The sequence below is a fragment of the Oncorhynchus keta genome, chromosome 18, assembly GCF_023373465.1.
Source record: "Oncorhynchus keta strain PuntledgeMale-10-30-2019 chromosome 18, Oket_V2, whole genome shotgun sequence".
Lineage (NCBI taxonomy): Eukaryota > Metazoa > Chordata > Actinopteri > Salmoniformes > Salmonidae > Oncorhynchus > Oncorhynchus keta.
The window spans coordinates 43616766-43643059 of NC_068438.1; the positions used below are offsets into that span (position 1 = coordinate 43616766).

General features: G+C 48.2%; 1 protein-coding gene across 3 annotated transcripts in view; it reads right to left on the reverse strand.

Annotated features, from left to right (window-relative positions):
• LOC118374723 (WD repeat-containing protein 49-like) overlaps nt 1-26294 on the reverse strand; it is a 48359-nt gene that overhangs the window by 16096 nt on the left and 5969 nt on the right. For all 3 annotated transcript variants that reach the window (XM_052468331.1, XM_052468333.1, XM_052468332.1), the window contains exons 7-12: nt 16917-17084; nt 16670-16818; nt 16270-16506; nt 15927-16091; nt 10694-10809; nt 7091-7221 (exon numbers count right to left, since the gene is read on the reverse strand). In XM_052468331.1, coding sequence (XP_052324291.1) covers nt 7091-7221; nt 10694-10809; nt 15927-16091; nt 16270-16506; nt 16670-16818; nt 16917-17084 — 966 coding nt within the window. The remainder of the gene's footprint in view (nt 1-7090; nt 7222-10693; nt 10810-15926; nt 16092-16269; nt 16507-16669; nt 16819-16916; nt 17085-26294) is intronic.

Below are 26294 nucleotides of genomic sequence, written 5' to 3' on the forward strand. Positions count from 1 at the left end.
GAAAGTGGGGAGAGAGCAATAGAAAGAGAGAGAAAGTGGGAAGGAGAGAGCGACAGAGAGATAAAGTGGGACGAGAGAGCGACAGAGAGAGAGAGAGAAAAGTGGGAAGGAGAGAGCAATAGAAAGAGAGAGAAAGTGGGAAGGAGAGAGCGACAGAGAGAGAAAGTGGGACGAGAGAGCGACAGAGAGAGAGAGAAAGTGGGAAGGAGAGAGCAATAGAAAGAGAGAGAGAAAGTGGGAAGGAGAGAGCGACAGAGAGAGAAAGTGGGACGAGAGAGCGACAGAGAGAGAGAGAAAGTGGGAAGGAGAGAGCAATAGAAAGAGAGAGAAAGTGGGAAGGAGAGTGACAGATAGAGAAAGTGGGAAGGAGAGAGCGACAGAGAGAGAGAGAAAGTGGGACGAGAGAGCGACAGAGAGAGAGAGAAAGTGGGAAGGAGAGAGCAATAGAAACAGAGAGAAAGTGGGAAGGAGAGAGCGACAGAGAGAGAGAGAAAGTGGGACGAGAGAGCGACAGAGAGAGAGAGAAAGTGGGAAGGAGAGAGCGACAGAGAGAGAGAGAAAGTGGGAAGGAGAGAGCAATAGAAACAGAGAGAAAGTGGGAAGGAGAGAGAGACAGAGAGAGAGAGAAAGTGGGAAGGAGAGAAAGTGGGAAGGAGAGAGCGACAGAGAGAGAGAGAAAGTGGGAAGGAGAGAGTAATAGAAAGAGAGAGAAAGTGGGAAGGAGAGAGCGACAGAGAGAGAGAAAAGTGGGAAGGAGAGAGCAACAGAGAGAGAGAGAAAAGTGGGAAGGAGAGAGCAACAGAAAGAGAAAGAAAGTGGGAAGGAGAGAGTGACAGAAAGAGAGAAAGTGGGAAGGAGAGAGCAATAGAAAGAGAAAGAAAGTGGGAAGGAGAGAGTGACAGAAAGAGAGAGAAAAGTGGGAAGGAGAGAGCAATAGAAAGAGATAGAAAGTGGGAAGGAGAGAGTGACAGAGAGAGAGAAAGTGGGAAGGAGAGAGCGACAGAGAGAGAGAGAAAGTGGGAAGGAGAGAGCGACAGAGAGAGAGAGAAAAGTGGGAAGGAGAGAGCAATAGAAAGAGAGAGAAAGTGGGAAGGAGAGAGCGACAGAGAGATAAAGTGGGACGAGAGAGCGACAGAGAGAGAGAGAGAGAAAGTGGGAAGGAGAGAGCAATAGAAAGAGAGAGAAAGTGGGAAGGAGAGAGCGACAGAGAGAGAAAGTGGGACGAGAGAGCGACAGAGAGAGAGAGAAAGTGGGAAGGAGAGAGCAATAGAAAGAGAGAGAAAGTGGGAAGGAGAGTGACAGATAGAGAGAGAAAGTGGGACGAGAGAGCGACAGAGAGAGAGAGAAAGTGGGAAGGAGAGAGCAATAGAAAGAGAGAGAAAGTGGGAAGGAGAGTGACAGAGAGAGAGAGAGAGAGAGAGAGAAAGTGGGAAGGAGAGATTGACAGAGAGAGAGAGAGAAAGTGGGACGAGAGAGCGACAGAGAGAGAGAAAGTGGGAAGGAGAGAGCGACAGAGAGAGAGAGAGAGAAAGTGGGACGAGAGAGCGACAGAGAGAGAGAGAAAGAGAGAAAGTGGGAAGTAGAGAGCAATAGAAACAGAGAGAAAGTGGGAAGGAGAGAGCGACAGAGAGAGAGAGAAAGTGGGGAGAGAGCAATAGAAAGAGAGAGAAAGTGGGAAGGAGAGAGCGACAAAGAGAGAGAGAAAGTGGGAAGGAGAGAGCAACAGAAAGAGAGATAAAGTGGGAAGGAGAGAGCAATAGAAAGAGAGAGAAAGTGGGAAGGAGAGAGTGACAGAGAGAGAGAAAGTGGGAAGGAGAGAGCGACAGAGAGAGAGAGAAAGTGGGAAGGAGAGAGAGCAATAGAAAGAGAGAGAAAGTGGGAAGGAGAGAGCGACAGAGAGATAAAGTGGACGAGAGAGCGACAGAGAGAGAGAGAGAAAGTGGGAAGGAGAGAGCAATAGAAAGAGAGAGAAAGTGGGAAGGAGAGAGCGACAGAGAGATAAAGTGGGACGAGAGAGCGACAGAGAGAGAGAGAGAAAGTGGGAAGGAGAGAGCAATAGAAAGAGAGAGAAAGTGGGAAGGAGAGAGCGACAGAGAGAGAAAGTGGGACGAGAGAGCGACAGAGAGAGAGAGAAAGTGGGAAGGAGAGAGCAATAGAAAGAGAGAGAAAGTGGGAAGGAGAGTGACAGATAGAGAAAGTGGGAAGGAGAGAGCGACAGAGAGAGAGAGAAAGTGGGACGAGAGAGCGACAGAGAGAGAGAGAAAGTGGGAAGGAGAGAGCAATAGAAAGAGAGAGAAAGTGGGAAGGAGAGTGACAGATAGAGAAAGTGGGAAGGAGAGAGAGACAGAGAGAGAGAAAGTGGGAAGGAGAGAAAGTGGGAAGGAGAGAGCGACAGAGAGAGAGAGAAAGTGGGAAGGAGAGAGCAATAGAAAGAGAGAGAAAGTGGGAAGGAGAGAGCGACAGAGAGAGAGAGAAAGTGGGAAGGAGAGAGCAACAGAAAGAGAGAGAAAGTGGGAAGGAGAGAGCAATAGAAAGAGAGAGAAAGTGGGAAGGAGAGAGTGACAGAAAGAGAGAGAAAGTGGGAAGGAGAGAGCAATAGAAAGAGAAAGAAAGTGGGAAGGAGAGTGACGAGAGAGAACGTGGGAAGGAGAGAGCGACAGAGAGAGAGAGAAAGTGGGAAGGAGAGAGCGACAGAGAGAGAGAGAGAAAGTGAGAAGGAGAGAGCAATAGAAAGAGAGAGCAAGTGGGAAGGAGAGAGCGTCAGAGAGAGAGAAAGTGGGAAGGAGAGAGTGACAGAAAGAGAGAGAAAGTGGGAAGGAGAGAGCAATAGAAAGAGAAAGAAAGTGGGAAGGAGAGTGACGAGAGAGAACGTGGGAAGGAGAGAGCGACAGAGAGAGAGAGAAAGTGGGAAGGAGAGAGCGACAGAGAGAGAGAGAGAAAGTGAGAAGGAGAGAGCAATAGAAAGAGAGAGCAAGTGGGAAGGAGAGAGCGTCAGAGAGAGAGAAAGTGGGAAGGAGAGAGCGACAGAGAGAGAGAGAAAGTGGGAAGGAGAGCAATAGAAAGAGAGAGAAAGTGGGAAGGAGAGAGCGACAGAGAGAGAGAGAAAGTGGGACGAGAGAGCGACAGAGAGAGAGAGAAAGTGGGAAGGAGAGAGCGACAGAGAGAGAGAGAAAGTGGGAAGGAGAGAGTGACAGAGAGAGAGAGAGAAAGTGGGAAGGAGAGTGACAGAGAGAGAAAGTGGTAAGGAGAGAGCGACAGAGAGAGAGAGAAAGTGGGAAGGAGAGATTGACAGAGAGAGAGAGAGAAAGTGGGACGAGAGAGCGACAGAGAGAGAGAAAGTGGGAAGGAGAGAGCGACAGAGAGAGAGAGAGAGAAAGTGGGACGAGAGAGCGACAGAGAGAGAGAGAGAAAGAGAGAAAGTGGGAAGTAGAGAGCAATAGAAACAGAGAGAAAGTGGGAAGGAGAGAGCGACAGAGAGAGAGAGAAAGTGGGGAGAGAGCAATAGAAAGAGAGAGAAAGTGGGAAGGAGAGAGTGACAGAGAGAGAGAGAAAGTGGGAAGGAGAGAGCAACAGAAAGAGAAAGAAAGTGGGAAGGAGAGAGCAATAGAAAGAGAGAGAAAGTGGGAAGGAGAGAGCGACAGAGAGAGAACAAGTGGGAAGGAGAGAGAGAGAAAGTGGGAAGGAGAGAGCGACAGAGAGAGAGAAAGTGGGAAGGAGAGAGCGACAGAGAGAGAGAGAAAGTGGGAAGGAGAGAGCAATAGAAAGAGAGAGAAAGTGGGAAGGAGAGAGCGACAGAGAGATAAAGTGGGACGAGAGAGCGACAGAGAGAGAGAGAGAGAAAGTGGGAAGGAGAGAGCAATAGAAAGAGAGAGAAAGTGGGAAGGAGAGAGCGACAGAGAGAGAGAGAGAAGTGGGAAGGAGAGAGCAATAGAAAGAGAAAGAAAGTGGGAAGAAGAGAGTGACAGAGAGAGAACGTGGGAAGGAGAGAGCGACAGAGAGAGAGAGAAAGTGGGAAGGAGAGAGCAATAGAAACAGAGAGAAAGTGGGAAGGAGAGAGTGACAGAGAGGGAGAGAAAGTGGGGAGAGAGCAATAGAAAGAGAGAGAAAGTGGGAAGGAGAGAGCGACAGAGAGAGAGAGAAGTGGGAAAGAGAGAGCGACAGAAAGAGATAGAAAGTGGGAAGAAGAGAGCGTCAGAGAGAGAGAAAGTGGGAAGGAGAGAGCGACAGAGAGAGAGAAAGTGAGGAGAGAGACAGAGAGAGAGAAAGTGGGAAGGAGAGAGCGACAGAGAGAGAAAGTGGGAAGGAGAGAGCAACAGAAAGAGAAAGAAAGTGGGAAGGAGAGAGCAATAGAAAGAGAGAGAAAGTGGGAAGGAGAGAGCGACAGAGAGAGAACAAGTGGGAAGGAGAGAGAGAGAAAGTGGGAAGGAGAGAGCGACAGACAGTGAGAAAGTGGAAAGGAGAGCGTGACAGAAAGAGAGATAAAGTTAGAAGGAGCAAAATAGTTTTTGAAAGTATCTTGTGACTTCTATTCTCAATAGTCTGTTTTTCTCCCATTTCTTTTTATCTGCCCAAAGTGTTCTCTCATGTGCTATTATTTTCCTCTAAATGTTCCCTCTTCTCTCCCTCTCTCTTGTTTTCCTTCACCTTGTACTCATCACTGCAGTGAATCTTTCACACAGAGTAGCCATTGTGCAAAGATTACTGTAGTCTGTGCTGTACCTCTCAACGGGAACAATGCCACAATATCTCAGAACTATAGCTCTTACAACTGTACTAGTTTAGCTTTGTGAAGACACGTCTATCAATACGGTACACAGGAGAGATCCAATTCTGTTTCATAACAGACCAACTCTTCAGCCCTCCACACAGGAGAGGCCTCTCTATAGAGATGTGTGTATTCATAAGAGTAAAAAAAGTAGGGGTTTAGGGCAGAACCCATTCTATAGGTCTAAGTTGGGGTTTAGAGCAGAACCCATTCTATAGGTCTAAGTAGGGGTTTAGGTCAGAACCCATTCTATAGCTCTAAGTAGGGGTTTAGAGCAGAACCCATTCTATAGGTCTAAGTAGGGTTTAGAGCAGAACCCATTATATAGGTCTAAGTAGGGGGTTAGGTCAGAACCCATTCTATAGCTCTAAGTAGGGGTTTAGAGCAGAACCCATTATATAGCTCTACGTAGGGTTTAGAGCAGAACCCATTCTATAGGTCTAAGTAGGGGTTTAGAGCAGAACCCATTATATAGCTCTAAGTAGGTGTTTAGAGCAGAACCCATTCTATAGCGCTAAGTAGGGTTTAGAGCAGAACTATTCTATAGGTCTAAGTAGGGGTTTAGAGCAGAACCCATTCTATAGCGCTAAGTAGGGTTTAGAGCAGAACCCATTCTATAGGTCTAAGTAGGGGTTTAGAGCAGAACCCATTCTATAGGTCTAAGTAGGGTTTAGAGCAGAACCCATTCTATAGCGCTAAGTAGGGTTTAGAGCAGAACCCATTCTATAGGTCTAAGTAGGGGTTTAGAGCAGAACCCATTATATAGCTCTACGTAGGGTTTAGAGCAGAACCCATTCTATAGGTCTAAGTAGGGTTTAGAGCAGAACCCATTATATAGCTCTAAGTAGGGTTTAGAGCAGAACCCATTCTATAGGTCTAAGTGGGGTTTAGAGCAGAACCCATTCTATAGGTCTAAGTAGGGTTTAGAGCAGAACCCATTCTATATGTCTCAGTAGGGTTTAGAGCAGAACTATTCTATAGGTCTAAGTAGGGGTTTAGAGCAGAACCCATTCTATAGCGCTAAGTAGGGTTTAGAGCAGAACCCATTCTATAGGTCTAAGTAGGGGTTTAGAGCAGAACCCATTCTATAGGTCTAAGTAGGGTTTAGAGCAGAACCCATTCTATAGGTCTAAGTAGGGTTTAGAGCAGAACCCATTCTATAGGTGTAAGTAGGGGTTTAGAGCAGAACCCATTCTATAGGTCTAAGTAGGGTTTAGAGCAGAACCCATTCTATAGGTCTAAGTAGGGTTTAGAGCAGAACCCATTCTATAGGTCTAAGTAGGGTTTAGAGCAGAACCCATTCTATAGGTGTAAGTAGGGGTTTAGAGCAGAACCCATTCTATAGCTCTAAGTAGGGTTTAGAGCAGAACCCATTCTATAGGTCTAAGTAGGGGTTTAGGTCAGAACCCATTCTATAGCTCTAAGTAGGGGTTTAGGTCAGAACCCATTCTATAGGTCTAAGTAGGGGTTTAGAGCAGAATCCTCCAGATAAGAACCAGCATCTCAAAGCTCCCGGTAAATCCTGAACGGATGTTAATGGAGGATTAGTGCAGTTAACATTAAGATTGATCTCCAAATCATTCTGGCGGGGTATTCTCTGAGGGTAAGCATTAGTGCTTAATGGTAGTCATGTTGCGCAGTCAGAGTTGAGCCTGAGTTCAGGCCTCCGCTGGGTGTGCCTGTGGGCCTGACAGGAAGATAACACACACACACACAGCAGAGAGAGCGTGGGAGCTCCGAGCCTGATAACACACACACACACACACACACACACACACACACACACACACACACACACACACACACACACACACACACACACACACACACACACACACACACACACACACACACACACACACACAGACACACACACACACACACACAGCAGAGCGTGGAGCTCCGAGCCTGATAACACACACACACACACACACACACACACACACACACACAGCAGAGAGAGCGTGGGAGCTCCGTGCCTGATAACACACACACACACACACACACACACACACACACACACACACACACACACACACACACACACACACACACAACACACACACACACACACACACACAGCAGAGACAGCGTGGGAGCTCCGTGCCTGATAACACACACACACACACACACACACACACACACACAGCAGAGAGAGCTCCGTGCCTTTGATAACTCCACCATCCACTTAAATTAACAGATATTATTTTACTTCAGTGGATTTCTTCTCTATTCCTCTCCTCCTGTTGCTTGAGTGGACAATCTTTCATTCTAACACACAGAGACACATACTGTACGCACAAATATACACACACACACACATACCTGTGACAAGGGTTTGAGGGGGCAGGAATGCGGCACACAGGATGTCGTCTTTATGCTGAACTCCTCCCTTCCACTCAGAGGGCTGAACAAAGAACTGGGAGAACGAGGGCAGTCTGAACACTGTTAACATCCTGCAGAGAGCAGGGGGGAGGTGATGGAGAGAGAGAGGGGGGGTGACGGAGAGAGAGAGAGAGAGAGGAGGGGGGTGACGGAGAGAGAGAGGGGGGTGATGGAGAGAGAGGGGGGGTGATGGAGAGAGAGAGAGAGAGAGAGAGAGAGAGAGAGAGAGAGAGAAAGGGGGTGACGGAGAGAGAGAGGGGGGTGACGGAGAGAGAGGGGGGTGACAGAGAGAGAGGGGGTGACGGAGAGAGAGGGGGGGTGACGGAGAGAGAGAGGGGGGGTGACGGAGAGAGAGAGGGGGGTGATGGAGAGAGAGGGGGGGTGACGGAGAGAGAGAGGGGGTGACGGAGAGAGGGGGTGGGGTGACGAGAGAGAGAGGGGGGTGACGGAGAGAGAGAGAGAGGGGGGTGTGACGGAGAGAGAGAGGGGGTGATGAAGAGAGAGGGGGGGGGAGAGAGAGAGAGGGGAGGTGACGGAGAGAGAGGGGGGGGTGACGGAGAGAGAGAGGGGGTGACGGAGAGAGAGGGGGTGTCGGAGAGAGAGGGGGGTGATGGAGAGAGAGAGGGGGTGATGGAGAGAGAGAGAGGGGTGACGGAGAGAGAGAGGGGGTGACGGAGAGAGAGAGGGGGTGACGGAGAGAGAGAGGGGGTGACGGAGAGAGAGGGGGGTGACGGAGAGAGAGGGGGGGTGATGGAGAGAGAGGGGGGGTGACGGAAAGAGAGAGAGGGGGGTTGACGGAAAGAGAGAGAGAGGGGGTGAGGGAGAGAGAGAGGGGGTGATGGAGAGAGAGAGAGAGAGAGAGGGGGTTGACGGAAAGAGAGAGAGAGGGGGTGAGGGAGAGAGAGAGGGGTGATGGAGAGAGAGAGAGAGAGAGAGAGAGAGAGAGAGAGAGAGAGAGAGAGAGAGAGAGAGAGGGGGTGTCGGAGAGAGAGAGGGGGTGATGGAGAGAGAGAGGGGGTGATGGAGAGAGAGAGAGAGAGAGAGAGAGAGAGAGAGAGAGAGAGGGGGGTGCCGGAGATAGAGAGGGGGGTGACGGAGAGAGAGGGGGTGACGGAGAGAGAGGGGGGTGATGGAGAGAGAGGGGGTGACGGAAATAGAGAGAGAGGGGGTGAGGGAGAGAGAGAGGGGGGGTGATGGAGAGAGAGGGGGGTGACGGAGAGAGAGAGAGAGAGAGAGAGAGAGAGAGAGAGAGAGAGAGAGAGAGAGACAGAGAGAGAGAGAGAGAGAGAGACAGAGAGACAGAGAGAGAGAGAGAGAGAGAGAGAGAGAGAGAGAGAGAGAGAGAGAGAGAGAGACAGAGAGACAGAGAGAGAGAGAGAGAGAGAGAGAGAGAGAGAGAGAGAGAGAGAGAGAGAGGGGTGACGGAGAGAGAGAGGGGGGTGACGGAGAGAGAGGGGGGACGGAGAGAGAGGGGGTGATGGAGAGAGGGGGGTGACGGAAAGAGAGAGAGAGGGGGTGAGGGAGAGAGAGAGAGGGGGGTGATGGAGAGAGGGGGGTGACGGAGAGAGAGAGAGAGAGAGAGAGAGAGAGAGAGAGAGAGAGAGAGAGAGAGAGAGAGAGAGAGAGAGAGAGAGAGAGAGAGAGAGAGAGAGAGAGAGAGAGACAGAGAGACAGAGAGAGAGAGAGAGACAGAGAGAGAGAGAGAGACAGAGAGACAGAGAGAGAGAGACAGAGAGAGAGAGAGAGAGAGAGAGACAGAGAGACAGAGAGAGAGAGAGAGAGAGAGAGAGAGAGAGAGAGAGAGAGAGAGAGAGAGAGAGAGAGAGAGAGACAGAGAGAGAGAGAGAGAGAGACAGAGAGACAGAGAGAGAGAGAGAGAGAGAGAGAGAGAGAGAGAGACAGAGAGAGAGAGAGAGAGAGAGAGACAGAGAGAGAGAGAGAGAGAGAGAGAGAGAGAGAGAGAGAGAGAGAGAGAGAGAGAGAGAGAGAGAGAGAGAGAGAGAGAGAGAGAGAGAGAGAGAGAGACTCAGACGTTCTGTACATTCCCTTGGAAAGAACTCCATAAAGTGACCCTGCTCCGCATCATCCATTACTCACAGAACGTTAGTGTTTACACCTTACAGATCACACTGTTATAACTACTGTTCCTGGGTCTGTCGTTAACACTCTGTTATAACTACTGTTCCTGGGTCTGTCGTTAACACTCTGTTATAACTACTGTTCCTGGGTCTGTCGTTAACACTCTGTTATAACTACTGTTCCTGGGTCTGTCGTTAACACTCTGTTATAACTACTGTTCCTGGGTCTGTCGTTAACACTCTGTTATAACTACTGTTCCTGGAGAGAGAGCGGAGAGAGATGTTGTGCAAGTGTGTTCTGCTCAACATTCGATCCGGCTTGTAGTCTGGTGAAAGATGTACCGGCGCCACACATCTGGACTCCAGTGCGCCTCCCCAGTCCGGTATGTCCTGTGTCTTCTCCCAGCACTCGCCCGGAAGTGCGTGTCACCAGTCCGGTGCCACCTGTACCGGTTCTACGCACTAGGCCTCCAGTGCGCATTCACGGTCCAGAGCTTCCGGCAACAGTTCCCAGTCCAAAGCTTCCGGCAACAGTTCCCAGTCTAGAGCTTCTGGCAACGGTTCCCAGTCCAGAGCTTCTGGCAACGATTCCCAGTCCAGAGCTTCTGGCAACAGTTCCCAGTCTAGAGCTTCTGGCAACGGTTCCCAGTCCAGAGCTTCTGGCAACGATTCCCAGTCCAGAGCTTCTGGCAAAGGTTCCCAGTCCAGAGATTCCGGCAACAGTTCCCAGTCCAGAGCTTCCGGCGATGGTCCGGAACCTCCTGCGATGGTCCACGTTCCGGAACCTCCTGCGACGGTCCACGGTCCGGAACCTCCTGCAATGGTCCACGGTCCGGAACCTCCTGCGATGGTCCACGTTCCGGAACCTCCTGCGACGGTCCACGGTCCGGAACCTCCTGCGACGGTCCAACGGTCCAGAGCTTCCAGGAAAGGCGGCCAGTCCTGAGCAGGAGCCTTCCTCTGCGCCGGTGGCCAGTCCAGGCACGGCGTACAGCCCGGCGCCATGGGGTCTGGGGGGAGGGGGGCTACGACCCGCACCCCCTCCCATTTTGTTTCAGGTTTTGCGGCCGGAGTCCGCACCTTTGGGGGGGTACTGTCACGCCCTGACCATAGAGAGACCTTGTTTCTCTATGGTGTAGTAGGTCAGGGCGTGACTAGGGGTATTCTAGTTTATAATTTCTATGTTGGTGTTTTGTATGATTCCCAATTAGAGGCAGCTGGTAATCGTTCTCTCTAATTGGGGATCATATTTAAGTTATTTAAGTTAAAGCTATTTTTCACACCACGTCGTCACGTTTCATTGTTTGTTTATTGATTTATTGTTTTTGCTTTAAGTTTCACTTTGAATTAAATATATGGAACTCAACATCCGCTGTGCCTTGGTCCCGTTCTTATGGCAACCGTGACAGACTGACTGACAGACATGACTGTTGAATGTCAGAAATTAGGTCTTAGAGGGACACACCTCTCCCAGCCCATGACCAGCACGGTTCTCTTCAGCACTAGAACCTGGGAGATGTCCACGGCCTGGTCCCGGCCCGCATTCAGCCTGTGGTGACAGTGACCGTTAAAGTCCCAGATCTAGAACCACACAGTCAGAACCACACAGTTAGAACCAAGAAATACAGATCTAGAACATAGAACAGACACCCCATCAAATTACATTTTACATTTACATTTATAAATTGACACCACCAGGTTAACATCCAACACCAGGAGTCAAGGGGACAGAGACATTTACCACTGAGACAGACACCCTGACAAACATAAAGAGACAGACACCAACTCTAGACTAACAGAAGGACAGACACCAAGTCTAGACTAACAGAAGGACAGACACCATCTCTAGACTAACAGAAGGACAGACACCAACTCAAATGTAGACAGACAGACCTACGGACAGACAGACGGACAGATAGATAAACACACACTCCCCCGGGGGCTTCGGACACAAACACAAGTAAACACAGTCGGTAGTCAGCAGACCAGAAAACTCCTGATGAAACACGTTTCACAGAGAGTCAAGTGTCATATAGCCTCCGCCCAACACTGCTTCAGATAGCCTCCGCCCAACACTGCTTCAGATAGCCTCCGCCCAACACTGCTTCAGATAGCCTCCGCCCAACACTGCTTCAGATAGCCTCCGCCCAACACTGCTTCAGATAGCCTCCGCCCAACACTGCTTCAGATAGCCTCCGCCCAACACTGCTTCAGATAGCCTCCGCCCAACACTACTTCAGCTGCCTCCACCCAACAATGCTTCAGATAACCTCCGCCCAACACTACTTCAGCTGCCTCCACCCAACACTGCTTCAGATAGCCTCCGCCCAACACTGCTTCAGATAGCCTCCGCCCAACACTGCTTCAGATAGCCTTCGCCCAACACTACTTCAGATAGCCTCCGCCCAACACTACTTCAGATAGCCTCCGCCCAACACTGCTTCAGATAGCCTCCGCCCAACACTGCTTCAGCTGCCTCCGCCCAACACTACTTCAGATAGCCTCCGCCCAACACTGCTTCAGCTGCCTCCGCCCAACACTACTTCAGATAGCCTCCGCCCAACACTGCTTCAGCTGCCTCCGCCCAACACTACTTCAGATAGCCTCCGCCCAACACTGCTTCAGCTGCCTCCGCCCAACACTGCTTCAGCTGCCTCCGCCTCACACTGCTTCAGATAGCCTCCGCCCAACACTGCTTCAGATAGCCTCCGCCCAACACTGCTTCAGCTGCCTCCGCCCAACACTACTTCAGATAGCCTCCGCCCAACACTGCTTCAGCTGCCTCCGCCCAACACTACTTCAGATAGCCTCCGCCCAACACTGCTTCAGCTGCCTCCGCCCAACACTACTTCAGATAGCCTCCGCCCAACACTGCTTCAGCTGCCTCCGCCCAACACTGCTTCAGCTGCCTCCGCCCAACACTGCTTCAGCTGCCTCCGCCCAACACTGCTTCAGCTGCCTCCGCCCAACACTGCTTCAGATAGCCTCCGCCCAACACTGCTTCAGATAGCCTCCGCCTCACACTGCTTCATATAGCCTCCGCCTAACACTGCTTCAGATAGCCTCCGCCTCACACTGCTTCAGATAGCCTCCGCCTCACACTGCTTCAGATAGCCTCCGCCTCACACTGCTTCAGATAGCCTCCGCCTCACACTGCTTCAGATAGCCTCCGCCTAACACTGCTTCAGATAGCCTCCGCCTCACACTGCTTCAGATAGCCTCCGCCTAACACTGCTTCAGATAGCCTCCGCCTAACACTGCTTCAGATAGCCTCCGCCTCACACTGCTTCAGATAGCCTCCGTCCAACACTGTTTCAGATAGCCTCCGCCTAACACTGCTTCAGATAGCCTCCGCCCAACACTACTTCAGATAGCCTCCGCCCAACACTACTTCAGATAGCCTCCGCCCAACACTGCTTCAGATAGCCTCCGCCCAACACTACTTCAGATAGCCTCCGCCCAACACTGCTTCAGATAGCCTCCGCCCAACACTACTTCAGATAGCCTCCGCCCAACACTGCTTCAGATAGCCTCCGCCCAACAATACTTCAGATAGCCTCCGCCCAACACTGCTTCAGATAGCCTCCGGCCAACACTACTTCAGATAGCCTCCGCCCAACACTGCTTCAGCTGCCTCCGCCCAACACTGCTTCAGATAGCCTCCGCCTAACACTACTTCAGATAGCCTCCGCCCAACACTGCTTCAGCTGCCTCCGCCTAAAACTGCTTCAGATAGCCTCCGCCCAACACTACTTCAGGTAACCTCCGCCCAACACTACTTCAGATAGCCTCCGCCCAACACTGCTTCAGATAGCCTCCGCCCAACACTACTTCAGATAGCCTCCGCCCAACACTACTTCAGATAGCCTCCGCCCAACACTGCTTCAGATAGCCTCCGCCTCACACTGCTTCAGATAGCCTCCGCCTAACACTGCTTCAGATAGCCTCCGCCTCACACTGCTTCAGATAGCCTCCGCCCAACACTGCTTCAGATAGCCTCCGCCTAACACTGCTTCAGATAGCCTCCGCCCAACACTGCTTCAGATAGCCTCCGCCTAACACTGCTTCAGATAGCCTCCGCCTCACACTGCTTCAGATAGCCTCCGCCTAACACTGCTTCAGATAGCCTCCGCCTCACACTGCTTCAGATAGCCTCCGCCCAACACTACTTCAGATAGCCTCCGCCTAACACTGCTTCAGATAGCCTCCGCCTCACACTGCTTCAGATAGCCTCCGCCTAACACTGCTTCAGATAGCCTCCGCCTAACACTGCTTCAGATAGCCTCCGCCTCACACTGCTTCAGATAGCCTCCGCCTCACACTGCTTCAGATAGCCTCCGCCTAACACTGCTTCAGATAGCCTCCGCCTCACACTGCTTCAGATAGCCTCCGTCCAACACTGTTTCAGATAGCCTCCGCCTAACACTGCTTCAGATAGCCTCCGCCCAACACTACTTCAGATAGCCTCCGCCCAACACTACTTCAGATAGCCTCCGCCCAACACTGCTTCAGATAGCCTCCGCCCAACACTACTTCAGATAGCCTCCGCCCAACACTGCTTCAGATAGCCTCCGCCCAACACTACTTCAGATAGCCTCCGCCTAACACTACTTCAGATAGCCTCCGCCTAACACTACTTCAGATAGCCTCCGCCCAACACTGCTTCAGCTGCCTCCGCCTAACACTACTTCAGATAGCCTCCGCCCAACACTGCTTCAGCTGCCTCCACCTCACACTGCTTCAGATAGCCTCCGCCCAACACTACTTCAGATAGCCTCCGCCCAACACTGCTTCAGCTGCCTCCACCTCACACTGCTTCAGATAGCCTCCGCCCAACACTACTTCAGATAGCCTCCGCCCAACACTGCTTCAGATAGCCTCCGTCCAACACTGCTTCAGATAGCCTCCGCCCAACACTGCTTCAGATAGCCTCCGCCCAACACTGCTTCAGCTGCCTCCGCCTCACACTGCTTCAGATAGCCTCCGCCTAACACTACTTCAGATAGCCTACGCCCAACACTGCTTCAGCTGCCTCCGCCCAACACTGCTTCAGATAGCCTCCGCCCAACACTGCTTCAGATAGCCTCCGCCCAACACTGCTTCAGATAGCCTCCGCCCAACACTGCTTCAGATAGCCTCCGCCCAACACTACTTCAGATAGCCTCCGCCCAACACTACTTCAGATAGCCTCCGCCCAACACTACTTCAGATAGCCTCCGCCCAACACTGCTTCAGATAGCCTCCGCCCAACACTACTTCAGATAGCCTCCGCCCAACACTACTTCAGATAGCCTCCGCCCAACACTACTTCAGATAGCCTCCGCCCAACACTGCTTCAGATAGCCTCCGCCCAACACTACTTCAGATAGCCTCCGCCCAACACTACTTCAGATAGCCTCCGCCCAACACTACTTCAGATAGCCTCCGCCCAACACTACTTCAGATAGCCTCCGCCCAACACTACTTCAGATAGCCTACGCCCAACACTACTTCAGATAGCCTACGCCTAAAACTTCCACATGTCAGGGGTCACACTGACTGGACTCAATCAACAAACAGTCTTATAACACAATTCTACTGTAATCTATTCTATTTCACCCAATTCTTCCATTTCAAAACAACAATATATTAAAGGTCCCTTCTATTGAAGATGGTATTATTGAACATGTGTAATATCTACGCTACCGTTCAAAAGTTTTGGGTCACTTAGAAATGTCCTTGTTTTTTTAAAGAAAAGCGCATTTTTTGGTCCATTAAAATAACATCAAATTGATCAGAAATACAGTGTAGACATTGTTAATGTTGTAAATGACTATTGTAGCTGGAAACGGCAGATTTTTAATGTAATATCTACATAGGCGTACAGAGGCCCATTATCAGCAACCATCACTCCTGTGTTCCAATGGCACGTTGTGTTAGTTAACATGCTGTGCTTGCTTTATTAAATAGTACCCACAAAACACTAGTCTCAACGTCAACAGTGAAGAGGTGACTCCTGGATGATGGGCTTCTAGGCAGAGTTGCAAAGAAAAAGCCATATCTCAGACTGGCCAAGAAAAGATTAAGATGGGCAAAAGAACACAGACACTGGACAGAGGAACTCTGACTAGAAGGCCAGCATCCCGGAGTCGCCTCTTCACTGTTGACGTTGAGACTTGTGTTTTGCGGGTACGGTACTATGTATTGAAGCCGCCAGTTGAGGGCTTGTGAGGCATCAGTTGTCATCTGTACTAACATAATTGCAAAAGGGTTTTCTAATGATCAATTAACCTTTAAAATTATCAACTTGGATTAGCTAACACAACATGCCATTGGAACACAGGAGTGATGGTTGCTGATAATGGGTCTCTGTATACCTATGTAGATATTACATTAAAAATCAGACGTTTCCAGCAACAATAGTCATTTACTACATTAACAATGTCTACACAGCATTTTGATCAATTTGATGTTATTTTAATGGACCAAAAAAATGTGCTTTTCTTTCAAAAACAAGGAAATGTCTAAGTGACCTCAAACTTTTGAACGGTAGTGTGTATGTACAGTATGTATCTGTGGATGTAACTATGGTTATTAGTTACACCTACATATTCTACACAATGACCCCTGCAGATTGGAATGGAACAATATTCACATCTTAGTGTTTATCTATTTCATGCTTATGGGGACTGCCTACGTCAATTAATGTAACGAGTGACCTTGACTACTCCGTCTGTGCCGGCGGTGAACAAGCGTGTCTGTGTCCCATCCAGCGCCATGGTGGAGATCTCAGCATCACCATGACAACGGTGGAACTGCTTGACCTTCTGACCTGTGTCCACCAGCCAACAGATCACTGAGGAGCCAGAGTCACTGCTGATCACCTGAGAGACAGAGAGAGGGGGGAGACAGAGAGGGGGGAGAGAGGGGGGAACAGGGGGAGAGAGAGGGGGAGAGGGGGGCGGGGGGAGAGAGAGGGGGGGGAGAGAGAAAAGGGGGAGAGAGGGGGTGAGGAGAGAAAAAGCATTATCGTGGTCCCTGTCTAGATGTGGGTGTGTGTACCTGTCTGAACAGGCTGTTATAGAGGACACAGGTGACAGAGTTCTCATGGCTGGTGACTCTCCTCCCCTCCTCTCTCTTGGCTTCCATGAGGAGGAGCAGACTGTTGAAGGAGAGGAGGAGGCGTGAGCGCTCCTCACTGAGGAACAGAAGAGTGTGACACTCCTCCTGTGTCTTGGGGAAGATGCCAGCGATACGCTGAATACACAGCTGACTAGCCACATCCCACAACCTCAGCACCTGAGAGAAGAGAGGTTGTCTTAACGTCTTCAACACGCATGTAGAAATAAGTCTCATCTTCATCATTTAGATGAAGTCACATTTCATCTAATGCACGTCTTTGATACATAACAACGTCCCAATCCTACACACAGTCTCCACTTCTCTTCTCCTCCTCTCTCACCTTGTCCTTGGAGAAGCTGATCAGCTGTTTCTTGCCCACTATGAAGCGTACGGCTGTAACACTGCTCATGTGACCTCGGAGTACACCCACTGGTTTAGAGATCACATAGGGGTTCCACAGCAGCACCTTGTTGTCTATACCTGCGGTGGCTGCAACCAATCAGAGAGAAGGATGTTTAGTGCCTGCATTGGATACAACCAATGAGAAGTAAGGATAGATGTTATAACTTGGTAGGACTTGTGAGTGCCTATCAAATTCATCCCAGAGTGATGGTCCAGGTCATTGGTTCCTTTCTCCGTGTGGAAGGCGGTGACTCTGAGGGGCTCGCCCTCTTTCTCCCTCCAGCCAATCACCATGCTACTCTGGGGGCTGGTGCTGCATGACAACAACGCCTCCAGAGAGCCCAGGAAACGCACTGCAGGAAACAGGAAGTACGGGTGTAAGATGAGGTGTTTTATGAGTAGAAACAGGTGAGTAAAGTGAAAAGGAGAGGGGTGAGGAGAGAGAGAGATAGAAAGAGGATGAAGGTGAGGAGAGAGGGAGAGGAGGAATATAAACAGTGGATAACCAGCTAGATATATTGACTAAGCTGCCCTACATACAGAGAGCTTTCAAATCATGCTTTTGTTACAGCTGACATACACACACAGAGTCAGTTTTACTGTCAGATCCAGTGTGTCATCTCAGGGACAGGATGGGCGACGAGAGTGTAAAATGAGCATCATCAAAAATAACACGAGTTCAGTTGGAGTTTGTTCTCTGTTGACTGTGAGAAGTCATGCGGCATCCATCTATCCCTCTCTCATCTCTCCCTTCCTCTCTCTCTCCCTCTTTTCCAAATGTCCTCTCTGTCTCTCTCTCTGTCTGTCTGTCTCTCTGTCTTTGTCTCTCTCTCTCTGTCTTTGTCTCTCTCTCTGTGCCTCTCTCTCTGTGTCTCTCTCAATTCAATTCAATTCAATTCAAGGGCTTTATTGGCATGGGAAACATGTGTTAACATTGCCAAAGCAAGTGAGGTAGATAATATATAAAGTGAGTATATAAAGTGAAATAAACAATAAAAAATAACAGTAAACATTACACATACAGAAGTTTCAAAACAATAAAGACATTACAAATGTCATATTATATATATATATACAGTATTTTAACAATGTACAAATGGTAAAGGACACAAGATAAAATAAATACGCATAAATATGGGTTGTATTTACAATGGTGTGTGTTCTTCACTGGTTGCCCTTTTCTCATGGCAACAGGTTACAAATCTTTCTGCTGTGATGGCACACTGTGGAATTTCACCCAGTAGATATGGGAGTTTATCAAAATTGGATTTGTTTTCAAATTCTTTGTGGATCTGTGTAATCTGAGGGAAATATGTCTCTCTAATATGGTCATACATTGGGCAGGAGGTTAGGAAGTGCAGCTCAGTTTCCACCTCATTTTGTGGGCAGTGAGCACATAGCCTGTCTTCTCTTGAGAGCCATGTCTGCCTACGGCGGCCTTTCTCAATAGCAAGGCTATGCTCACTGAGTCTGTACATAGTCAAAGCTTTCCTTAATTTTGGGTCAGTCACAGTGGTCAGGTATTCTGCCGCTGTGTACTCTCTGTGTAGGGCCAAATAGCATTCTAGTTTGCTCTGTTTTTTTGTTAATTCTTTCCAATGTGTCAAGTAATTATCTTTTTGTTTTCTCATGATTTGGTTGGGTCTAATTGTGCTGCTGTCCTGGGGCTCTGTAGGGTGTGTTTCTGCTCTGCATGCATTATTTGGTGTTCTACGTTGTACACAGAGGATATTTTTGCAGAATTCTGCGTGCAGTCTCTCAATTTGGTGTTTGTCCCATTTTGTGAAGTCTTGGTTGGTGAGCGGACCCCAGACCTCACAACCATAAAGGGCAATGGGCTCTATGACTGATTCAAGTATTTTTAGCAAAATCCTAATTGGTATGTTGAAATTTATGTTCCTTTTGATGGCATAGAATGCCCTTTTTGCCTTGTCTCTCAGATCGTTCACAGCTTTGTGGAATTTACCTGTGGCGCTGATGTTTAGGCCAAGGTATGTATAGTTTTGTGTGTGCTCTAGGGCAACAGTGTCTACATGGAATGTGTATTTGTGGTCCTGGTGACTGGACCTTTTTTGGAACACCATTATTTCGTTCTTTCTGAGATTTACTGTCAGGGCCCAGGTCTGACAGAATCTGTGCATAAGATCTAGGTGCTACTGTAGGCCCTCCTTGGTTGGTGACAGAAGCACCAGATCATCAGCAAACAGCAGACATTTGACTTCGGATTCTAGTAGGGTGAGGCCGGGTGCTGCAGACTTTTCGAGTGCCCGCGCCAATTCGTTGATATATATGTTGAAGAGGGTGGGGCTTAAGCTGCATCCCTGTCTAACCCCACGACCCTGTGTGAAGAAATGTGTGTGTGTTTTGCCAATTTTAACCGCACACTTGTTGTTTGTGTACATGGATTTTATAATGTCGTATGTTTTACCCCAATACCACTTTCCATCAGTTTGTATAGCAGACCCTCATGCCAAATTGAGTCGAAGGCTTTTTTGAAATCAACAAAGCATGAGAAGACTTTGCCTTTGTTTTGGTTTGTTTGGTTGTCAATTAGGGTGTGCAGGGTGAATACATGGTCTGTTGTACGGTAATTTGGTAAAAAGCCAATTTGACATTTGCTCAGTACATTGTTTTCATTGAGGAAATGTACGAGTCTGCTGTTAATGATAATGCAGAGGATTTTCCCAAGGTTACTGTTGACGCATATTCCACGGTAGTTATTGGGGTCAAATTTGTCTCCACTTTTGTGGATTGGGGTGATCAGTCCTTGGTTCCAAATATTGGGGAAGATGCCAGAGCTAAGGATGATGTTAAAGAGTTTTAGTATAGCCAATTGGAATTTGTTGTCTGTATATTTGATCATTTCATTGAGGATACCATCAACACCACAGGCCTTTTTGGGTTGGAGGGTTTTTATTTTGTCCTGTAACTCATTCAATGTAATTGGAGAATCCAGTGGGTTCTGGTAGTCTTTAATAGTTGATTCTAAGATTTGTATTTGATCATGTATATGTTTTTGCTCATTATTCTTTGTTATAGAGCCAAAAAGATTGGATAAGTGGTTTACCCATACATCTCCATTTTGGATAGATAATTCTTCGTGTTGTTGTTTGTTTAGTGTTTTCCAATTTTCCCAGAAGTGGTTAGAGTCTATGGATTCTTCAATTACATTGAGCTGATTTCTGACATGCTGTTCCTTCTTTTTCCGTAGTGTATTTCTGTATTGTTTTAGTGATTCACCATAGTGAAGGCGTAGACTCAGGTTTTCCGGGTCTCTATGTTTTTGGTTGGACAGATTTCTCAATTTCTTTCTTAGATTTTTGCATTCTTCATCAAACCATTTGTCATTGTTGTTCATTTTCTTCGGTTTTCTATTTGAGATTTTTAGATTTGATAGGGAAGCTGGGAGGTCAAATATACTGTTAAGATTTTCTACTGCCAAGTTTCACACCTTCACTATTACAGTGGAACGTTTTACCCAGGAAATTGTCTAAAAGGGATTGAATTTGTTGTTGCCTAATAGTTTTTTGGTAGGTTTCCAAACTGCATTCCTTCCATCTATAGCATTTCTTAACGTTACTCAGTTCCTTTGGCTTTGATGCCTCATGATTGAGTATTGCTCTGTTTAAGTAGACTGTGATTTTGCTGTGATCTGATAGGGGTGTCATTGGGCTGACTGTGAACGCTCTGAGAGACTCTGGGTTGAGGTCAGTGATAAAGTAGTCTACAGTACTACTGCCAAGAGATGAGCTATAGGTGTACCTACCATAGGAGTCCCCTGGAAGCCTACCATTGACTATGTACATACCCAGCGTGCGAAAGAGCTGCAGGAGTTGTGACCCGTTTTTGTTGGTTATGTTGTCATAGTTGTGCCTAGGGGGGCATATGTGGGAGGGAATGCTGTCACCTGCAGGCAGGTGTTTGTCCCCCTGTGTGCTGAGGGTGTCAGGCCACAGACTAGTACATGTCCCTGGGCCTGGAAATGATTGATTTCCCTCTCCAGGATGGAGAAGCTGGCTTCATTAAAATATGGGGATTCTAGTGGGGGGATATAGGCAGCACACAGAGGACATTTTTCTCTGTTAGGATAATTTCCTTTTGAATTTCTAGCCAAATGTAGAATGTTCCTGTTTTGATTAATTTAATGGAGTGAGTTAGGTCTGCTCTATACCAAATTAGCATACCCCCTGAGTCCCTTCCCTGTTTCACACCTGGTAGTTTGGTGGATGGGACTACCAGCTCTCTGTAACCTAGAGGGCAACCAGTGGGTCCGTCTCCTCTATACCAGGTTACTTGCAGGATGACAATGTCTGTATTACCGATTTCTTTGGTGAAGTCTGGGTTTCTGCTCTTCAGGCCAAAGGCAGATGACCTCAGGCCTTGGATATTCCAGGATGATATAGTGAAGGCTTTTTGTTCCAGAGTGTCCAATGTTGTTGGTCGTGGTTTGGCTTCAGGCCAGTAAGTGTGAGCAGAGCCTGCTGAGCATCTGGTACATGCCATTGGCTTGGGCGAGTGTGAGAGTGGGGGTTGGGACTGTTTGCCCGCTCACTACCTGGGCGTATGTGTGGCTTCCATGTTGAGGCCCTCTTTGCGGGGGTGGGGTTCATGGAGTGGGCAGGAGTGGCATAGGTCTGATCTGAGGGGGCCTAAATGGGGTGTGGGCATGGTTGACGTGGGGGGGTGTTGATTGGTTGGGGTGGGGGTGTGGATGTGTCTGGGTGTGCTGTGGTCTGGATGTAATTTCTCGTGGCGTGGGTCCTCTATGTGTAGGTCCAGGGGGGTCCTGCAGGTCTGGGAGGGTGTCTCGCTGGTCTGGGTGGGGTGTCTATTGATCTGTTGCTCCTGTGTGGGGATACGTTTGAGAGTGATGTCCTTTAGAGTTCGGGCAAAGGTGGGCACTGCTGCCTTGTAGAGGTGGACCTGGTCATAGAGGCTGTTCAAGTCCAGGGTAGAGTGGTAGGCCAGGAAAACATTTGGTTTTGAGGCACAGTCACGGGAAATACTTGCGTTTACCCACTGTATTGTGGCAGGGTGGAAGTCTTTTCGTGGTAGCAGGGTGGAGATAACCACTTGTGCATTGGGGAAAGTAGAAGAAGACTTTTCAATCACTCCCTTCAGTGCTGTGGCCACCCTTTCCTGCTGTGCTCTCAGGTCGTTTGTGCCTGTGTGTATTATTATGTGGCTGGGTGAACCTAGTTGGTCCTCAGACTGAAGGTCGAGGGCGCGCTGGGTATTTGGACACCAGAGTTTAGACACACTGTGTTTGGGAAAAAGTTATTTTTCTTCTATATGTTTCCCATTTGAGTCCATAAGTAGTACAATCTGTGTCTTGTGTTTGTCCTCAGTGGGTGTGGGGGGGTTGTCAGAAGAGCTATCAGGGTGGCTGACAGGGGGGTGCTCAGAGGGGGTGAGAGCTGCTGGGCTTGGGGTTCTTCATTTGTCTGTTCTGCTGTGATGTCGACTCTATGGTCAGGGTCTGGTGTGGACTGTTCTGCTGTAGTGTCGAGACTTTTGTCGGGTGCTGAGGTGGGCTGTTCTGCTGGCTTCTATGTGGGGGTGGCCACCTCTCTAGTGGGTTGTTCTCTGTCACACGCCGTCCCCCTCAACCTCTCCTCCGTCCCCCTCACCCTCTCCTCCATCCCCCTCACCCTCTCCTCCAGCAGTCTGATCCTCTCCTCCATCCCCCTCACCCTCTCCTCCAGCAGTCTGATCCTCTTCTCCAGCAGTCTGATCCTCTCCTCCAGCAGTCTGATCCTCTCCTCTAGTGCTCTGTTCTGCTCCTGCTCTTTCTCCTGTTGAAGTTGTCTCACCACTGTCCAGAGTGCAGATATGTCTCTCCACCTCCAGCATTCCGAGTCTCTCTGTCTCTCTCTCTGTCTCTCTTGAGTCTCTTGTCTCTCTCTGTCTCTCTCTCTCTGTCTCTCTCTGTCTCTCTTGAGTCTCTTGTCTCTCTCTCTCTGTCTCTCTCTGTCTCTCTCTCTCTGTCTCTCTCCACCTCCAGCATTCCGGGTCTCTCTGTCTCTCTCTCTGTCTCTCTTGAGTCTCTTGTCTCTCTCTCTCTGTCTCTCTCTGTCTCTCTCTCTCTGTCTCTCTCCACCTCCAGCATTCCGGGTCTCTCTGTCTCTCTCTCTGTCTCTCTTGAGTCTCTTGTCTCTCTCTGTCTCTCTCTCTCTGTCTCTCTCTGTCTCTCTTGAGTCTCTTGTCTCTCTCTCTCTCTGTCTCTCTCTGTCTCTCTCCACCTCCAGCATTCCGGGTCTCTCTGTCTCTCTCTCTGTCTTTCTTGAGTCTCTTGTCTCTCTCTGTCTCTCTCTCTCTGTCTCTCTCTGTCTCTCTTGAGTCTCTTGTCTCTCTCTGTCTCTCTCTCTCTGTCTCTCTCTGTCTCTCTTGAGTCTCTTGTCTCTCTCTCTCTCTGTCTCTCTCTGTCCACTTTGCACCCCAGAGACACACACACACAGATATAAATATACACACACACATAGACACGCATGCACAGATGCACACAGGAACACACACACACTGTCTGTAAAATGTCAATTAGCTAATCCTTTTTATGTTCCTCTGTCATCTCCTTTGTTCCCTTTCGTTGTTATTTATTGTTTGTTGTTGTGGTAACACTTTACTTGACACCCAGCATCATAACACTTTATACACGGTCATAACCATGTCATAATATGTCATAACACCTTAACACGGTCATAACCATGTCATAATATGTCACAACACCTTAACACGGTCATAACCATGTCATAATATGTCATAACACCTTAACACGGTCATAACCATGTCATAGTATGTCATAACACTCTATAACACGGTCACAGCCATCTCATAGTATGTCATAACACATTCATAATATGTCACAACACTTCATAACACGGTCATAACCATGTCATAAGGTCATAACCATGTCATAGTATGTCATAGTATGTCATAACACTCTATAACACAGTCACAACCATGTCATAGTATGTCATAACACTCTATAACACAGTCACAACCATGTCATAGTATGTCATAACACTCTATAACACAGTCACAACCATGTCATAGTATGTCATAACACTCTATAACACAGTCACAGCCATCTCATAGTATGTCATAACACTCTATAACACAGTCACAACCATACAAGCATTCCACTAATGACATCTGCTAAACATGCATATGTGACCAACAACATGACGGTCATAACACGGTCATTACACGGTCATTACACGGTCATTACACGGTCAAAAACTGTCATAACGCGGTCATAACGAGGTCATAACGCAGTCATGGCATGGTCATAACACGGTCATTACACGGTCATAACGCGGTCATAACGAGGTCATAACACGGTCATAACACGGTCATAACGCGGTCATAACACGGTCATAACACGGTCAAAAACTGTCATAACGCGGTCATAACACGGTCATAACGCGGTCATAGCACGGTCATGGCAAATTTACCATATTAAATGATCAGTGTAATTGTGCACACGTTGATGTCAGACATGCACCTACCCCAATGCTCTGTTGCTGATGACTGGGATGAATGCAGAAGCAGATTTCAGGAGCAGGACAAGACACCCTCTTTGTGACTGATGACTGATATAAGGGCATGTACGTGATAGGACTATCTGGCTGATATGATTATGATCATAATGCTTCATAAAGTGTATTTCTTCAAGTTATTTAAAAATGATTTTTTTAAAACATGACTATAAAGAATTAATTAAAGCAACAACAAAGGATTTAAGTAACAAAAGTTCAACCGAAAGGTAAACTTCTTGGCAGGGAAAAACTCATTTGAATAAATGTGGGTTTTGAAACTCTGATGTAGGTGTCATAACCAGCCATAAAATATAGCAATAGATGTCAGAACAGGTGTATATGGGTCATGACAGTTATGTCAGCTGTTATGACATGGTTATGACGAGTTATGTGTTATGACATGGTTATGACGTGGTTATGACGTGGTTATGACATGGTTATGACATGTTATGACATGTTATGACGTGGTTATGACGTGGTTATGATGTGGTTATGACATGGTTATGACATGGTTATGACGTGGTTATGACATGGTTATGACGTGGTTATGACATGGTTATGACATGGTTATGACGTGGTTATGACATGTTATGACGTGGTTATGACATGGTTATGACATGGTTATGACGTGGTTATGACATGGTTATGACATGGTTATGACGTGGTTATGACGTGTCATGACATGGTTATGACATGGTTATGACATGGTTATGACGTGGTTATGACATGGTTATGACATGTTATGATGTGTTATGACATGGTTATGACATGGTTATGACATGGTTATGACGTGGTTATGACATGGTTATGACATGGTTATGATGTGGTTATGACATGGTTATGACACGGTTATGACATGGTTATGACGTGGTTATGATGTGGTTATGACATGGTTATGACACGGTTATGACATGGTTATGATGTGGTTATGATATGGTTATGACATGGTTATGACACGGTTATGACGTGGTTATGATGTGGTTATGACATGGTTATGACATGGTTATGACGTGGTTATGATGTGGTTATGGCGTGGTTATAATAATATAATAATAATAATAACATGGTTATGACGTGGTTATGACATGGTTATGACATGGTTATGACACGGTTATGACGTGGTTATGACATGGTTATGACGTGGTTATGACATGGTTATGACGTGGTTATGATGTGGTTATGACGTGGTTATAACATGGTTATGACATGGTTATAACATGGTTATGACGTGGTTATGACATGGTTATGACATGGTTGTTCTCATTATCCCCCATGCGAGGATGCCCCCCTCAGCAGAGTTGTGTGTGTGTGTGTGTGTGTGTGTGTGTGTGTGTGTGTGTGTGTGTGTGTGTGTGTGTGTGTGTGTGTGTGTGTGTGTGTGTGTGTGTGTGTGTGTGTGTGTGTGTGTGTTTAAAGGGTAAGAGGCTATATCCTGAATCAGCTAATTGGTGATCTGTCTACTCAGTGTCTGTGTGTGTTTATTTATAATTGGTGACTCGGAGCATGAGGGGGCCCGAGGACGAATGACCCATTGTGTTTCCATGACACTGCAGAACCCGTAACCGCGATGACAGGCTGAGTAAGCGCTGAGGACGGCTGTCAACCCAGGTGCTAAGGTGAGTGTGTGTATCCGGGGACGTACAAACATTCAGGGTGACACCGTGTATGTGTGTGTGTGTGTGTGTGTGTGTGTGTGTGTGTGTGTGTGTGTGTGTGTGTGTGTGTGTGTGTGTGTGTGTGTGTGTGTGTGTGTGTGTGTGTGTGTGTGTGGTGTGTGGTGTGTGTGATGTCCGCATGTCATCCAGACAGAGGGATCAAAACAGGCTGGTATTATCCTCCCAGCTAGTTATTCAGACAGCGGTAGTGACATTCTGACTCTCAACTGAGAAGTGTTGAGACATCACTTTACCTCTTGCAGTAAGCACTTTACCAACCTAGCTCATTTGCATATTAATTGATAGTGGTGTACTTCAAAGAGCCTGGGGTTATGCAAGTCAACAGAAAGCAGTCTGGGAAATGTCAACC